The sequence below is a fragment of the Pangasianodon hypophthalmus genome, chromosome 25 (genome assembly GCF_027358585.1).
Source record: "Pangasianodon hypophthalmus isolate fPanHyp1 chromosome 25, fPanHyp1.pri, whole genome shotgun sequence".
Taxonomy (NCBI): Eukaryota; Metazoa; Chordata; class Actinopteri; order Siluriformes; family Pangasiidae; genus Pangasianodon; species Pangasianodon hypophthalmus.
The window spans coordinates 6,746,007-6,763,783 of NC_069734.1; the positions used below are offsets into that span (position 1 = coordinate 6,746,007).

The following is a 17,777-nucleotide window of genomic DNA, read 5'->3' on the forward strand; positions in this document are numbered from 1 at the left end:
GATGCACTAACTATATTTCATAGTAAAGTAATTTTTAGTCTTGTAAGGATAATTCCATTTGGATGCATCAAAAGGTTGCCAAGTGCAGTTGCTTGGCAGAAACAGTAATGCACTGAGCATTCATCACCCACCAGCAAACCCTGATGCCCTGCCAAAAGACAGGCTGAATCCCAAATGACTTCCTATTCACTACTTATGCACTCTCACTAGAGTATAATGTAATAGCCTAATATATAATAGTATAATATAATAAGTAGAGCAATAAAGCCTTGTGAAAATGCAAATTTTTTGTCTGCATAGCATAAGGAAGAGAAAGTGCAATCGCAAATGGAAGGACTGCTATTACTTTTTTCCTAATAGCTGAATCAGAACTATTTAGAGATGGTAAATAAAACGGCACAGGGCCATTGCATTTCCATTTTAATTTTGGCAGTGCAGAAAAATGCAAATGCAAATACACGTTCTGCAACTGAACTTGAATTATGTCTCAAATTATGCACACTCTTTGGGGAAATGCAACAGCAAATTCATCATTTTCTAATTAACGTTTGAATTCGAATAAAGTAGAGAAAATAGCCTACATCAATAATTTAAATTGGCACTTTGATTAATTTTAATCTTGGTTTAATGTTAATTCCTATTTCAGGTATTTTATACAACAAGGTGTTATTTCTCTACTTTGACACATCAGAACAGTAATACTAAAAAGTCATATCCATAACACTTACATAATTGATAATCGCCAGTAATAAATAAATAAATAAATAAATAAATAAATAAATAAATAAAACTCTGTTATTTTAGGCTCATATATATATATATATATATATATATATATATATATATATATATATATATATACACACACACACAGTACTGTGCAAAAATCTTAGGCACCCTATTTTTTTAGTATAAACTTTGTTATAGAGTTTTATTTTATGACTTCTATATTATTGATTCAGTACAAAAACATTTTAGAATTCCAAACATTAGTTTTTCAGCACAAAATTACATGTTACAGAAAAATGTTTTGTATGTCAGTAAAGAAAGCAGCATATTACATAAGAGACCACTTTTCAGAAAAAAACATATTGAAGGCTGCTGGGTTTCGCTGAAAAAATAAGAAACAAGTGTGACAGTCGAAGTCTTCAGAAGAACTGAGGCTGGGTTTTACAAAATGCTCAGTAAAACTTACAGCTAATTTCCTTATAAAACTGCACAAATTGTACCTGAGACTATCATTTTTTTTTTAAAAAAAGCTAAGGATCGTCACACCAGATATTGACTTTGTTACATTTATTACTGCTTACTGCTCTTTATAGTATTCTTTTATGTGTGCAATATACAAATTATATATATATATGTGTGTGTGTGTATATATATATATATATATATATATATATATATATATATATATATATATATATATATATATATATACACACACACACACACACACATATATATAATTTGTTAAAAAGTATAATCACCCAAAACACTGCCACATCCATAACAATGATAAATTCATCTGTAATATACTCTATACAGTACATAAATATTTTACTTTTCAATATAGGTTTGCATTCCTTCCTAGGTCACATGACCAGCTATGCAAACTGCAAAGCTTGTGCAGGCAATGAGACACTTTGCAAGTCAACGTAAGTTCAAAGGTCCGAGCTTTAATGCTGGAAAAACCCAGGATCCTTGACTAAATGAATACAAGATTTTGACTGGTACTGAACATAGTACTGACCTCACAAATAAATAAATCAGTACAGAAGTTGTTCAATGAATAGGCAACCAATAAGAATTATACGAGAAGCCCAGATGTATTTAAGGACACGTCTGTGGTGTGCGTGTGTTGAATAGGGAAGCTTATCCAACCCCACCACAAATTTACACATGGGACCAAAATATTCCAATGTTTAACCTACAGACAATACCACTAGCATCAGACAGGCTGCAGTCAGTAATAGTATACCTACATCTACACCTATGTTTGATAAAATGACCAGTGAGTGTATTTACAAGGTAGATGTAGCTCATTGTATATGGGAGAACATGGAAAAACAATGTATGGTTTAAGATTGCATCACATAAGCTGCATCACAGAAGTAAGAAATTCAGTAAAAACGCTTATGTACAAATCACTGTATTTAAAACAATATTCAGTTTATACATTTTTCCCCCAAAGTATATGCAGTGCTCTGCTAGAAATGGATGTGCGCTTACCTCCCGATGGCCTGGCAGTTGTGTCCCTTTGTCTGAGGTGGAGAGGAGACTGCCATTATTGTCTGTGGATACAGCAGTCAGACTCCAATTATGCAAAGCACTAGAGCACAAACATCTTCATAAGATAAATGACAGAACACTCAAACACTTAAGACAATCTTCACACTACAAACCTTTTGATTAAATTATCTAAATAGCTCGTTATGTATCAGCGTAAAAATGGTTTATTTTGCATGAGAGAACTACGATGGCTGAGAAATGCATAAATGTACAATCAAAGTGCCTTTTAAACTAACTGTATGGAAAGTGATCATAGACACATTAAGCTTCAACAAATTTTATATGATCTAGTACAAAATATCCTGACAGCCCCATATGGACATCTGCACATATGTTTATTCTATAAAGCACAGAATTTAGGCTCTGTGCTTTTCATCTGAGTATGCAGTGTTAATACTAAAGAAAGAAGCTCTCACAGTTGGATGTGCTGCAGTTTAGCAAAAACTTAACTGTAGTTTTTCTCTGTAGTAGCAGAAAAACATTTCTGTTGTTTTTGTTGGACGTGGTTTTGTATTGTGAGTTGTGATAATTTTGTAGTTCATTTGATCTCTCAGCCACCTACAAAATAGGCTTTTATCTCTTACAGCAAATCAATCATAGAGCTGGCCTACTAACTGGAACATTTCTGTGTGTCTCTGTCTACACATAGTATGGCAATCAACTGAAATGGAAAAGTAAAAATGCCCATGCAGTATTGACGCACATTGAACTAACTAAATCTGAAAAACGGGGGAAGAGCAAACGGATATCTTGTGTCTGACTTAGAGGTCAAAGGTCAAAGTTGAATTCCCTGAGGTCTGTGTTACAGGAATACACATTTTCCAACCACAGTGGAAAAGTTGAAAGGTTGCAGGCTAAAGCTGTTTGCAGTTTTGTCTGTGTGCTCATTGTACTGACCTTTAAGTACAGTCTGAGTAAGGCTATAATACATCAGACATGAACAAAAACTATATATTAGAATACTGTTAATATCACACAGCGTTGAGTGAGCTGGAATTCCCAGTCCAGTCAGCTTTGGAAATTTTCTAACAAAGCAACAGAAAGACTTTTTTCCCCCTTCTGGTATTTCTCCGTCATAAACATATGCACCAACTGTAGCACTCTGTAGCACCAATGCTGACAGTACAGATTTGAGAGAACGCTGAAGGAATGACAGGACTTCCTGTGGGTTGTGCAGAGCGCCAGATACACATGCTTGCACAACACAAACATCACAAAAGCAAAGTCCCACTCCACACACACGCAGCACAGTGATCATGTAGAGCAGAGGGAGTCAAACTGTACTGAACATTGTATGTAACATTTCAAAAAAATCTATAATCTACATTTTTACTATTATTATATAATAATTACTTTTATCTATAATCATGTGTACACATGAATAGATGTCATGACTATGTGTGTGTATATATATATATATATATATATATATATATATATATAGCCCTTTTCCATGACACAAGCCAAAATGTACACTAGATGGTCAAAAATATGTGGGCACCTGATGTTGCCGATGTTGACACCCATATGTGGGCTTCCCCCAAACTGCTGCCATAGAGTTGGAAGCACATAATTGTATAGAATGTCTTTGTATACTGTAGCATTACAATTTCCATTCAATGGAACTAAGGGGTCTATTCCAAACCTGTTCCAGCATGACAATGCAGCCGTGCACAAAGCGAGCTCTATGAACACAGGGTTTGCCAAGGTTGGAATGGAAGAACTCGAGTGGCCTGCACAGAGCCCTGACCGCAACCCCACTGAACACTTTCGGGACGAACTGGAACACTGACTGCACCCCAGGCCTCCTCGCCCGACATCAGTACCTGACCTCACTAATGCTCTTGTGGCTGAATGAACACAAATCCCCACAGCCATGCTCCAAAATCTAGTGGAAAGCCTTCCCAGAAGAGTGAAGGTTATTATAACAGCAAAGGGGGACTAAATCTGGAATGGGATGTTCAAAAGCACATATGGGTGTGATAGTCAGATGTCCACATACTTTTGGTCATATAGTTTTGTGTGTTTTTCATGTTTAAAAGTGTTTTATATTTTGTATTGTTAGGGAGAGCTAATACCATATGGAAATTTACTAGATGACTTGGGAGTTATGCCCAGAAAAAAAGAAGTCTGAATGCCACTGTATTTCACATACTCTCCAGCAGTCACTATTTCATACAGATAATACAGTGAGCCTTCAGAATGTGAAATAATTACACACACCAACACAAAGCAAGGGTAGTGTACAATGTCAGAGACCAGACTATTGAGCAGGCCCTCACTGCCAGTGGCATGAGTGGCGTGGGAGTAGATGAGAAAAAGGCCTTATCAGAACCTCACACACAGCCCACTCTGTATATGATGGTAAAATGTATCACAGTGTGTTGACCCCCAGCTCGCACTCTTACAGACAGTAAGCAAACACAAATATAGAACAGTGTGGCACACAAGCACGCACTTGCCACTAACAGCAAAAGAAGTTAAGGGGAAGTTAAGTCCATATGGATATATAGACAAGATCAGAAAAACAAAAAACATGTAAGAAGAGGGACCAAGCAAACAAGCCATGAGAGTGAAAACTGAGCAAAGCCCAGGCCTCGACTTGATGCAGATGTCAGTACACATTAGAACCAAGCGGTGGGTGGACAGACGGACGTCACATGGAGACATGCTCCATCCATACCTGCGAGAAAGGTCTTCCTGTAACCTGTCAATACTGCAAAGCCATCTTAACCAGGGTGACACCAAGAAGTCAGGGCAGAGGAACAAAAGAAAAGACATATTTTGGTGGATGCTAAATAGAGAAAACAGCAATATAAACACTGTAAGAAGGAGGGGTATGGAAAAAATTAACCATCTTAAAATGATAGATAATCTACTTCTCTGCAACTCAGGCAATTTTTGTATAAGCCCTTTTGAAATGCAGCTTTGTAATATAAGAGCTCTGGGTGACAGCCAGCAGGTTATAGCTTTCGTCATGGGTGTTATTTTCTCTCAGACCTGGTGATAATATTGCAGGTGATGAGTGCTGGGAAAAGGACACCTGTTATACCTGGTTACAGAATATTATACTCACATCACTGCATCAAATGAAAAGCTAATGTAATGAATACAATCAAAGGGGGTTCCAAATGAATTACTAAAGGGTTGTGCAAACATTTAAATATAAACCATATCATTCTGTAGTTTGAATAGTTCATGAATTGGCGGCTGAGCTGTAATAACATTAAAACTGCAGATTTCAGTCGTTATGTCAAAACATTTTAATATTCTGAAGCTGTGATGGAAAATGTAGAATAAATGTCAGCACTTTCCATTAAGAGTACATAGACATTTTGCAAATATGCCATATTCCACTGCTGTGTTCCCTTCACTGGCTTCCTACAGCTGTGCAAGGAACTCAATCATGAGTTGAAAAAGAATAAGATAAGTACTTATTTACTTATCTATCCACCCTCATGTCCAGATCCACCCTGATGTAGACAACAAAGCATTTCTGCCAGTCATGCTAGATAAGGGCCTCTGCCAAATGCTGTAAATGTATATGTAAATGCATATGTAAATGTTTTCTTGAGAACTAGCAAGTATATACTAAGAAAGCTGTGCTTTGTTGTGTTTTTATCAGTTCCTAGAGAAGCTACAGTAAGCTGAAGTGCAAAACGAAAACTGGCTCTGCTCCAGGGTTTGGAGACTGCTCTTGAGTTTCACAACCTCATTCACTCCAGTTAAGCAACTCCAAAACTATTTTACCTGAGGGTATCTCTGTTTCAAAATGAAGCCTCCAAAGATTGGTTTGGGTTTGTTCTAATAAGACCACAGTTCTCCACATTCATGCCTAATTTATAATTGTACATCCAGCTTAAACTCAATAAGGCAGTCATCCTGTCAATTGAAATTGATGCTAAAATCAGGTTACCATTAGAAAACATATAAACACCTGGAAAATTAGCATTCATCACATTTAGATACGCTATGATGGTGTGTGAGTAGCAACTGCAGTGACTGGCAGGTGCGCAAGTCTTCATTCTTACAGTTTGACAGCTATTGGATAACACTAAGATCTAAAAAAAAAAAAAAAAAAATGAGGAACAGGATGAATAGGAAAGGTGCACAGCTTGCTTTGACTGCTTAACTCAACCCAAAAGCATTTCAAAAATAATGCAAGATTTGGTTTTAAGAGAACTGTTTAGTATTACAATACAAAAACACTTCCTTAATTTAAAGAAATGTGTTTTCAGATTACACCTCCTCCACCTATCACATTCAGATGTTACTGAGAGGAAAAAATAACTGCTGTTTAAATATGCTTGCATGATTTAAGAAGAGGTGTTCATCCCACCCATGGCCTTGTTTCTGATCTCTGTGCTGACTTTGGTCATCTTCCTGTCTTTGTGAAACAGCCCCAGTAGGGAGTTGTTTGTGAGTGCTTGATAAGGAGCATTCCTATTTCTATGACAGTAGTGAGGAAGCAAATTGGTGTGTGTGTGCTTTTGGATGCTGTCAGTAAATGGACATTTTGCTAACTCAAAGTGCTATTTTTGGTTCCTGGTCCCATCTGAGTGACATATCTGAGGTGCTGGCATGGGTGTTATTCGAAAGGATGTGGCAAAGCTGTAATATGTGGGAGAACTAAAGCTAACAATATCACCCATCCTCCAAAAAATTTGGACAAGCATCACTTGGAATCATTTAGCAACAAGATCTCTGACAATTCTCAAGAGCCTACAATGGCTAGGTATCAAGAGAATGTGGTCAAGATAATCTTTTTTCAGTGGGTTTGTGAACAAATGCTAGCACAGAATTAAAAACACACCCAGACATACAACAGCATTTTAATGAGCAGCACAATAGCACAGTGGGTAGAGTGGCCACCTCACAGTTCTAGAGACCCCACGTTCGATCTTGTGCTCGGTCTCGGTTACTAACTATGCAGAGTTTTGCATGTACTCCCTGTGTCCGCGTGGGTTTCCTGTGGGTTCTCCGGCTTTTCATCCCACCTTCCAAAAATATTCCAGTAGGTGGACTGGCTAAGAAAAATTGTCCCTAGGTGTGAATGAGTGTGTCAGTGTGTGAGTGCATGGTGCCCTGCAATGAACTTGCATCCCATCCAAGGGTTATTCTCGCCTTAACCCCAAGTGCTCCTGGGACAGACTCTGGATGCACTGTGACCCTGACCAGGAAAAAAGTGGCTACTGAAGATGAATGATATTCAACAGGTTTCATGCACTGTTGTTATTTACAGTACATTAATAAATCTGGTCTCTTGGTATTCATGCATCAAGCACACTTTTATTTTTATACAACCCTTGTGTGTAACCTTCCTACTTTCCAGCTGGCTACTAAAAAGAACATCAAAACTATAAAACAGAAAACTTGATTACTGAGTCTTGTTGCCATAACAACTCTGGCTCTCTTTCTCTCCCAGTCTCTGTGTTTGCTATACTCTCAAAGGCTCATGCCAGAGTAAACAGACCTGCTGTTTGCCTTGGATGGTTTTATTTGGGCTATGTGACTAGCCTTGGCGATATCTGATTTTCAATATTATTCTGTTAAAATATTAGAATATATAATTAGATTTGTTTCAATTTAATATTTAGAACATTCACTCCCATTTTACTAGCAAGTGTGAGACTTCATTGATACAATACACATTGCATAGTACAACATACTGCTGAGAACTGAGGGATAGCAAAAATGTCATCAGTCCACTATTACCGCTATAAGAATACTTCATCTATCCAACTACAGATTTGTTGTGATTAGCTCACAATAATAGATGATATGCTGTTTTAATTACTAATAATGAATTACACTTAATATTGCCCTAAGCCTTCCTCTTGTCAAACAACTGAACGGATACTCTCTCTCTCTCTCTCTCTCTCTCTCTCTCTCACACACACACACACACACACACACACACACACACACACACACAGAGACACACACACGCAATAAGAGGTTCATGACTGTGAACACTTCATGGTCTCCATATGGTCTGTCCTGATTAGCAAATGGACAAATAAACAGGGGAAACAGTTGACACCACACTCAGCTACTTCATCAAACCCATTTACTTCAGGAACATCGTCACACACACACCACACTTAAGAGTGCATTGCGATCACTGCCTGAATTCTGTTTAAACAAGCCTAGGCTAGTCACGCTTGTCTGGTTTATCTTGATTGCTGTCAACGGCACAGCACTTCTCATGAACCAGGGATGTTAGAATTGGATCAGTCTTCTGTATCATACTGCTGAGAAAAGTCCCTCTGTTCCTGCTAGCTTGCAAGGTATTTGTTGCTAAAATATTTTTGCTGAGTCCATGTTACACTCTGTAGAGTCTCCTGCATTATATCAACAAGGGGGAGGTCACATGGGTTCCAAAACACACACCCTCACTATATTTTGAGAAATGTGGTATAAACTGCGCTCTCTATTAACTTTCCTGAAGCACCATCTTTATACCACATTTCAATAAATTTAAATATTAAAATATATTTTTTTGATGCTGCTTTAACACCAAACAAATACATTGGAATTTAATAAAAACTTCCTATTGGCATGTTTTTGGGACGTGGGAGGAAGCCAGAGAAGCAATTGAGACAATTTATTTAATTTTATTATTTTAATACAAATTTAGTAATTATTATTTATGCATCAAAATTGAAAAAAAAAAATTAATCTTGGCTTTTGGCCAAGGTGTGTCTTCATTTGCATTTTATTACACTTTTATTACATTTATTATATCTTTAAGATTCCAGATTAAATCAGTGCAGCACTGCTGATTAGGGCAGTAAGATTTGGGATTTGCCTGAGGGTTTCCTTCACCTAGCACTTTTCCCAAATGCTGCTTGTTTAACAAACACTAATCAACCTGCCACAGAGACCTAGAAGAACAGCTTCTCTGCTGCTGACTCATTCCAGCTCCATGGAGTTCACTAGTGGGTTTGGACACTTATACAGAGGATTATACTAGAGCATTTAACAACTACATGACTAACCACAGAATTTGAGTACCAGCAGAAGGCAGTAAAATATCATAGGATAGCCTTTAGAGTAGACAGCAATCACTTGAATCATTGACCTTATACAACCATTCAGACTGTGTTTGAAGTCTTGGCCTATTCTCTGCCTAGTCCACCTTTTATTTGATTATGTTGAAGGATCTGAAGTGCTAAAAGAAACTCTCAGTGCATACAGTGGAAGAGGTACTAGCCATGACTCACACTGAAAGATCTGATTACAAGGGTGTTGGACTCCCATGTTTTGTCAAAACGGAAGTCACACTATGGTGAAGCTGTGAACTGAATTATAAAAGAGAGTTAAAGAAGAAGATGATGATCTGAGTATGAACTGATACCTGATACTGCCATCCGCACACTAACGGAGCCTCACACTAAACTAACTCTTAGCGCTTACACACACTGCATAAAATGTTACTAGATCAGACCAAAATATATAAGGATTAAAACACAACAGGGTGTGTGATGTTATATAAAAATCATCCATGATGGGGTGGTGGGATGCAGGCTGATGCGAAGCGCAGTTACCCAGATTGTTTTCCTATAACAGCAGTTTTATTCCTCTTATACCACAGCAATTTGCCATTAATTAGAAATTTTATTTTATTAATGTATTAATATTGTTCTCTTATCAGCCTCTTCTTTTGTCTCTCTTGAAGTTACTAAGACAAAAAAAAAAAAAAAAAAAAAAAAAAAAAAACACTGCTTGTCATGTTACCAAGAAACCAGAAAGTACAACCTTCTCTGTCCTGAAAAAGACTTTCCTGAAAAAGACTTTCCCACGGTGGAAAACTGAATAACTGTTAAAAAAAAAGAAAAGATAAAAAGGCTTTGACACTGGGGACTCCTTCCATTAATTCTAAACAAACAAAAATAAATAAAAAGCTTAATAAAATCTCCTTACAGAAAGCTTCACCGTATCAGCAAGTATATTTTTTTATTAAATGTTTTTTTTAAAAACATTTATTACATTTAGATTACGTGACCATACAAATCTCTGTAAATGAGCTGTAACTCCAGAAAGGATATCTTATTAGAACAAGCACATTATTATAAACCTATCATCTGAATGACAGCTGGCACGATTTTCAGAGCTGCTGCTATAGAAAATTAAATATCTTCTGACCAGTCAGATTAGAGAATTCACTAAGGAAAAATATATCAACCATGATCCAGTCCAGTGTTTCAGGACTCATACTCAGTATACTATCAGAGCATTCCAAGATTTCAGGTTGCTGTTAACTTCAATATGAGAACATTTTAGGGTTGATTTCGGTCACATGCTCAAGGGAATGAAAATACTGTATTAAAATACTGGTTTCTTTTACAGTTGTTAACAATACCAGCACAGTCACATTGCTCAGAATGGAATATGACTTCAGCTGCCTGATATGTCTCTGGTGATTTAGTCTTGGTTCCCATCTGGGTTAGGATAATTTGATCAAGTAAATGTGAATTGAATTACATCTTCTGTAGTGGATCAATACAGCAGCACACTGAGTCTGGAGGCACTGTGTACAGTTACGCTACCCGCATTTTATGTTTATGAGGGATAATGTTGAGAAATAGACATATCACAAGTGAGTTTTTTGCCAAATTCTTCCGGACATGTGCTGCAGTCTGGAAACAAATACGCTATGATTTGTTTATGAACTCATAAAGGAACTGCTCTATGTTAGTTAGTTATTTAGGCTGAATCCAAATGACTCCCACTTCCCTATATAAAAGGCACTACATATGGTACATAAATAATGGCTCCCACACCCCTTGTAGTGCACCATGTGTCCTTAAAATATGCCTTCCATGTTAGATTTTCTTCTTCATATACTGTATGCCACAGTATACTGCTGTCCCTTGGACTGTTGTAAACAATATCTAGTGCTCCAGATGATGAGTAAAGATGTAAACGGATTGAAGCTGTTCCTGAACTCAAGTCAAAGGCTGAATCACAAACCACTCCCATCTCCCTATATGGAAGCACTGCAGAGTGGATGAAATAATTGCTTCCACATGGTATTTAGTGCACTACGTGCAACATGGAGCCGTTTTGAGACTCGGAACAAAACAGACTGTGAGAAACCGCTCAGGAGTGTAAACTTTCACAGGTTGTGTATGCTTTAGCCTAGCACAGCACGGAGGCGGTTTTAGTGGGGAAAAAAGACAGTAAATCACCTGTATATTGGAGATTTAAATATGTAATACGTTGTTAGCTCATATATATATATATATATATATATATATATATATATATATATATATATATATATATATATATATAAACACATATATGGGTTTAACGACCAATGCTAGGCTCTCTTTATCCACCAAAAACACCAACGACTCTGTCTCTCCTTTCCTGAAGTAATGTCAGCCGAGTAAACATGAAATTTAAGTTTTAAAACGGACTTTAGTTTCAATTTCACATCCTTTAGCTATTTTTGCTACCTTCCACATGAGCGTCCGCTTTGTTGGTCATCTCTAGAAGAGTGGCATCTTTCGTCTTTCCCGTTATCCTTTTCATCTTCACCCAAAGAAAGCACCTCGTCGCCTTTAAGAACCGAGTTGTTTTTGTTTGTTCGTTTGTTTGTTTACTCCGATAAACCTGCTGTTAAAGCTTCGACAAGTTCATTGTATTGTCAGTCCACGTTCCGGGAAGGAAATCCTCACTATAGCTACTCCAGGTCATGCATCCAATTCGTAAATCAGGGACAGAGGCGAAGGTTGTGTCCTAAACCGCCTCATATTCTCTTCACAAGTGCACTACATTCTACAGTTAGGCTGTACTACTGAATATACTACCTAGTGCACTCGGAGTGTAGGAGCCATTAGAGATTCAGTCCACGGTGCACTGAAATGGGAGTGGCTAAAAAACGTCAATTTCTTTATGTAAAAAAAAAATGTCTGGAATTTTTTTTTTATTATTATTATTTTTTTTTTAATTATTATTACTCTCATCATTTCCCGGACATGTTTAGTGATGATGTGTCTTACCTGAGGACCTGCACTATCTGAGCTAGCATAGACACTGAGTAATGAAATTTAATTCAAAGAGAAAGGGAAAAAAGGATCAATATACAGTGTATGGTAGGTTTTGGTACCTCCTAAAAGAAATTAGGAGAGAAATTAGGTTTATTGAATATAAAGGGAGATTGAGAGATTCCTGCCAGTAATAGTTATTTGACAATGCTAGCACAGCCTACAGTAAAAACAGGGACCTCACAGATGTCTAGTTTTTAAGTAAACACACATATATTAATGTCACACAGTCCTCCTCAGTAATCATTATATCCTGGTCATTGTTGTGGTGGATCTGGTGCCTATCCTGGGAATACTGGGTATGAGGTAGGAGTACACCTGGAACGGGATGTCAGTCCATCACAGGGCACCGTAAACATATTTGTTGCCACTTAATGCTTCTCAGCATACATTCAGTTGGATGGATTACACAGCATAATAGATTTAATGGGTTATAGAATATATTTCCTGAAAACACCTTTCTGTGTTGCAATATGTATCTGGGATCACTGTATAATCACTGTGGCAAATAAATATTTCTGCATTATAGGCTTATTTTCTTTTCCTTTTTATGAATTTATTTGTTTCATTTTTTTACTTATTTCTGCAATTCTTTATCCATATGATTGTTCCTTTGGTAATGATGGAGCTGAATATCAATCCATAAAATATCTCATAGTGCACTCTTTTTCTTGGATGATCAAAATCACACTTTTTTTCCTCCAACACCAAATGCTTTAGCTGTGCTACTGCACTCATGTCTGTGTACAAGCCATAGATAGCCAGAGATCTGTGACCTAAATTAATTTTGTACAGTAGATGCTCTGGCTGATAGTTTGTTCCAGCTGATATATTTAGCTAAAATAATATACAGCGTTAACTCATTTCAATTGCAAAATGTTATTACACCTTTGCTAAAGTTAAGTGTGTTGATGTTTGGGCTGCAGAATGTCTTTAAAGCTTCAAGTTCAACTTATCTTCAGTTGACCTCAATAATAATCCTGAAGGTTTTAGATTATTTCACAACTTTTTACGACTCATGGTCCACATGAGGTGTGATAACAGCTCCTGAACTCTGAGTGACCCACCCTATTGTGGAAAATGCAAGTTTAGTTGTACTGCAGCTCTGACTATTAGAGAAAAATATACTACAAATAAGCTACAATTCAGATTTGCATAGACCTCAGTCAACTAATATATATATATATATATATATATATATATATATATATATATATATATATATATATATATATATAATACCTGCTTCGCAACTCTTTCGAATCCTCTGTACAGCTTTTGGATCCATTTGGTTGTAATGAACTAAGGTTAGGGTTAGGGTTAGGGTGATGGTTCCAAGGAGACAAATTGCTTGACAAACTTTAATGTCATTCTCATTTAAAGAGGAACTATCAGCAGTTTCATTCAGAGTAACTGACACTACATACAGAACAAGATGAAAGTTGAGACCCTTTATTTGGAGAGGTTACACACATAATTGCTCAAATAGAGAGAGAGATGTTACTGAACATTTTATTATTTAAATGATGAGCATCTTTTTCCTTTTGTCGTTAGAACCAACAATTTGTGGACTTGGCCCAAGCTTACTCACTCACTCACTGTAACCACTTAATCCTTGTCAGGGTCAGGGCGGATCCAGGGCCTATTATTGAGTGCGAGTCATCCATTCACACATTCATTCACACCTTCTGGCAATTTTATCTTAGCCAAATCTTAGCCAATCCACCTGCTACCATGTTTTGGGAGGTGGGAGGAAACCAGAGAATGTGGAGGAAACCCATGTGGACGCGGGGAGAACATGCAAAACTCCACACACAAGCACCCCAGCTTATGATTGAACCCAGCTGTGAGACAGCAGTGCTATCTGTTGTGCCATCACACCTTATAGCCCAATCTGAGTGACAAATTTATTGTGTTTAGGTCAGGGATCCCAATCACATGATAATCCAAAAGTATCATAGATGTTATTGAGTAAAATACACACAGGGTTGGTCAAAAGGAGTAGTGCTGGGTGATATACAAAATGATTTCAATTTGTATAACAATCAAATTTCCCATGATAACTACAATAAGCTTAGGCTATTCATTTTTGATGAAATTCATTTTTATTTTCCCCATCTAATTTACACCAAAATAGGCAATTGACGCAGCCTGATCATCCACTCTTAGGTAAATGTAAAGCCAGCAAAGCAGCCAATTTAAACAATACTGGTGACGTTACAGAAAGCTGGCGAGTGAAGACAGGACTGAGACCGAATGTGAAGCCAAAGGTGTGTCATCTGCTCATGTCAACATTACTCCAAAGTAAGGCCACAGCACTTCCATTGTGAGCGCTGTTAATCCGCAAAACATGCCACTGTTCTGTACTGAAAACTTTACTAATTTTCTACCATCATTAACATCTGGTTCCCCTTGGGCTGTTCCCTTGTGGTTCTCTTATATGACATCTGCCAAGGAACATTTGCTTTGAGGTCCTCTTTTTTATAACCACAAACTAAAATATTGGGAATGTTCTCAAGATTAAGTAAATTATGTTCATTTAGGTTATTTTTTTAGGTTTAAAACTAAGACACTGAAAACCTTTTTTACTATAATATATTTAGAAATCAAGAAAATAACCCTAAAGATCCAGAAAACAAATATTTATAAACGTGTTTAAACGAACTCCCTCAGAACAAGCTCTTGAGCACAGGCCCCAGGGAATAAAAATCAGTACGCATGCGCAAACATCAATCTCCCAAAACATTATTGCTGGTAGTCAATAATACTTGTGCTGCTGTGTCTCCCCCTGCTGGACGAACTGAACATCACACTCTTACAACGCAGGAGCAGATTTATCACTGCTCTGTCCACTAGGGGGCGATATACACATTGTTCTTGTTCTCACAAGACCAGCACGAAGAAGAGGTAAACTACCGTATGGTTTGTGTGTGCATTTGATAAATTTTTGTGCTAAACAAGTTTGTTTGTACACTAATTCCCGTAAACTACGCACATCTCTCTAAAAAATCCTACATTTTATCGTTGTCCCTTTTGTTTTCCGTGTAGCAAAACATCGCTAGCGGGGCAGTTAGCTTTAAGCTATTAGCTAGCTAACACATTAGCTGACTGCACAGCTAATATAAATGCAAAATAACAATCTGAATGCATGTCGGTGTCCCATGTGTTATTCCACATGTATTTCACATGTGTTTCACAGACGGGCCTCCAGTTCAAGGCGATGGCGATGATCCGTGTGGTTTCTCAGAAGTTTAGCATCTGTGCTGAGATGGGAATCTCGCAGATCCTGTGAGTCTTCACTCCCAGTAAGGCGCACCAGTGTGCACAGCAACACACATGACAGCTTTGGGATAGGAAGTACTGTGCTTTTATGCTTAGATTTTAGTGGCGCCCTGGTCCTGGAATACCCCCCTGTCCTGGACATTTTAGTGTTTTCCCTTCTCTAACACACCTGATCCAACTAATCAGCTAATAACCAGCCCTTCCTGAGATGCAGTGTGTGTGTTAGAGCTGAAAAAAACATTACAATGTGCAGGACAAGAGGCACTTCAGGACCAGAGCTAGGGACCTGTAACATATACCACCTGTACTCACACACTGTTTTTCTGAATTCCTACAGAAGTGGCTGCTGGAGACCATTAGTAAAGGTAAGCACTCCTGATTTTTCATATAATGTCTGGTCTTGGTGTGACTACATAAACCGAGTAATTACAGACACCTTCTACAGCCACCGAAGAAGACAGAGACTGCAAAGTAACCGATGTGGACAAATATACATTTCCTGTTAAATAATTCCAGCTGTAAAATAAGTAAGGTCTATGATCATGACTTTAAAAAAAGTTACTAATCATAGCACACTAAAAATGTTTTCGTATATCTTAGTAACTGATGTCATCTACTATTTGATATCTTTATCTTTTTCACAGGAGCTTCATTTGTTAGTTCTGAGAGTTCCAGCTTTTGACACTGCCCCTTGTTGACCTCTGAATATATCTGCACTATGAGTGACCCAAAGGGCAGAGATGACACGCCCAACAGTCTGTCCAATCGAGACGCCATTGACCTGCCTGATGATGCCTCTTTGAGTGACTCAGATCCTGATGAGTCCTCACAGCCCCTGGGTCAAAAGGTCGAGGAATTGTCTTCTTCCTCTGATGAGGAAAATGTTCAGCATGGCAGCAATGTTCCTCAAGGAGCTCACACGTTCAAGTTGACTGGTGGGAGTTTTGGCTTCTCATACCGCAGCAGAAGCATCTTTGATCAGCTGGATAGTGCTGTGAAGCTAACATCGAGTCAACTGGCTGAAGACAACGTCATCGACGGTACATTTGCTCGTCCTGCTCCACCGTCGCCCCCGATGAAACGTAGAGAACCAGAGAGAACCAAGAAAGCTTCATCAACCAAGACAGTACCAGACTATCTGCTTCACCCTGAGCGGTGGACCCGCTATGACCTGGAGGATGTTCCTGAGACAAGTGACAGAAAAAACAGCCAAGTGGCCCATGAGTTCATACAGGGACTCCATAACCGTAGGAGATCCCAAGAAGCTGCTGCAAGTTCTTTTAGCCCAGCTTTCAACCAGGACCACAGCAGCAGCTCAGAGCACAAGATTATCTTCTCCAAGCCCAGTCAATCCTCCAAAGATGAGGGCCATAATCTGCACAAGGTGGACCGAGCAAATACAAAAGAGGTTGGTTTAGTTCACTTGGATGATGAACAGGAAGAAGATGAAGGGGGAACGATGGCCTCTCTTCACCACGACCTTTCGTTGGATGGCAAGAAAAAGAAAAGAAAGTGGGTGGACGAAGACAACAATGAAGATGGAAAAGGGAGTAATGTTACTTTCAGTAGTGGGAGGAAAGTGAACCGCAAGAACTTCCGCAAGGCAGTTGACGAAGAGGACTGAAAGCTTTTGAGTGCATGCATATGCCCAACCCTGATCTCCTCTGTGAATACAGTCAGCTCTTACCCTGTGAGAGCTATATAATCAGCTCTTACCCTTACTCTCTGTAAGTGATCAAGCGCTTAGAATTTTGTTAATTTGTAACGTGTTGGTTGTAAAAGCAAGTCAGTATGAGAGACGAGATTTATAGAACATTTTTCTGCAGTTTTTACCATGTAGTCTCTCTGTTCCATTGTTTGTAATTTTTCTTTGTAATTGTTGTGTGTAAAACAGTATTGTAAAGTAGAGAATGGATTACGAAAAACTTTGATCATGTATAAACATTTTAATGAATAAAAGTTGCTTTCATGTCTTGTAGACCGAAATCATATTAAACAGTTTTCTCTTGATATTTGGATAGTAAAGAAGCTGATATCAGGTTTGCATTTTTCTGAGTTCTGTTTTGTCCTGCATAAAGCAGAATTGCAGGTTAACCCTTCTTTTAAAAATTGCCTATGCAGTTTTTTGCACTTAAGTCATTATGA

At 37.9% G+C, this 17,777-nt stretch overlaps 2 protein-coding genes across 7 annotated transcripts in view; one reads left to right on the forward strand and one right to left on the reverse strand.

Annotated features, from left to right (window-relative positions):
- ano5b (anoctamin 5b) overlaps positions 1-12,063 on the reverse strand; it is a 29,736-nt gene extending 17,673 nt beyond the window's left edge. The window contains exons 1-3 of the mRNA XM_026937537.3: positions 11,760-12,063; positions 4,976-5,020; positions 2,233-2,294 (exon numbers count right to left, since the gene is read on the reverse strand). Coding sequence (XP_026793338.3) covers positions 2,233-2,294; positions 4,976-5,020; positions 11,760-11,835 — 183 coding nt within the window. The 5' untranslated portion in view covers positions 11,836-12,063. The remainder of the gene's footprint in view (positions 1-2,232; positions 2,295-4,975; positions 5,021-11,759) is intronic.
- A 3,134-nt stretch (positions 12,064-15,197) lies between these two features.
- tssc4 (tumor suppressing subtransferable candidate 4) lies at positions 15,198-17,670 on the forward strand. Of its 6 annotated transcripts, none has more exons than XM_034299444.2 (5): positions 15,198-15,257; positions 15,550-15,655; positions 15,970-15,997; positions 16,078-16,159; positions 16,277-17,670. In XM_034299444.2, the coding sequence occupies exon 5, from the start codon at positions 16,351-16,353 to the stop codon at positions 17,254-17,256; it is 906 nt and encodes a 301-aa protein (XP_034155335.2). In that variant the 5' UTR covers positions 15,198-15,257; positions 15,550-15,655; positions 15,970-15,997; positions 16,078-16,159; positions 16,277-16,350; the 3' UTR covers positions 17,257-17,670. The 6 variants fall into 6 exon arrangements, with proteins under 6 accessions (XP_034155335.2, XP_053085508.1, XP_026793193.3 ...); XM_053229533.1 differs by having other exon boundaries at positions 16,078-16,155; XM_026937392.3 differs by lacking the exon at positions 16,078-16,159 and having other exon boundaries at positions 15,199-15,257.
- Positions 17,671-17,777: the final 107 nt, after the last annotated feature.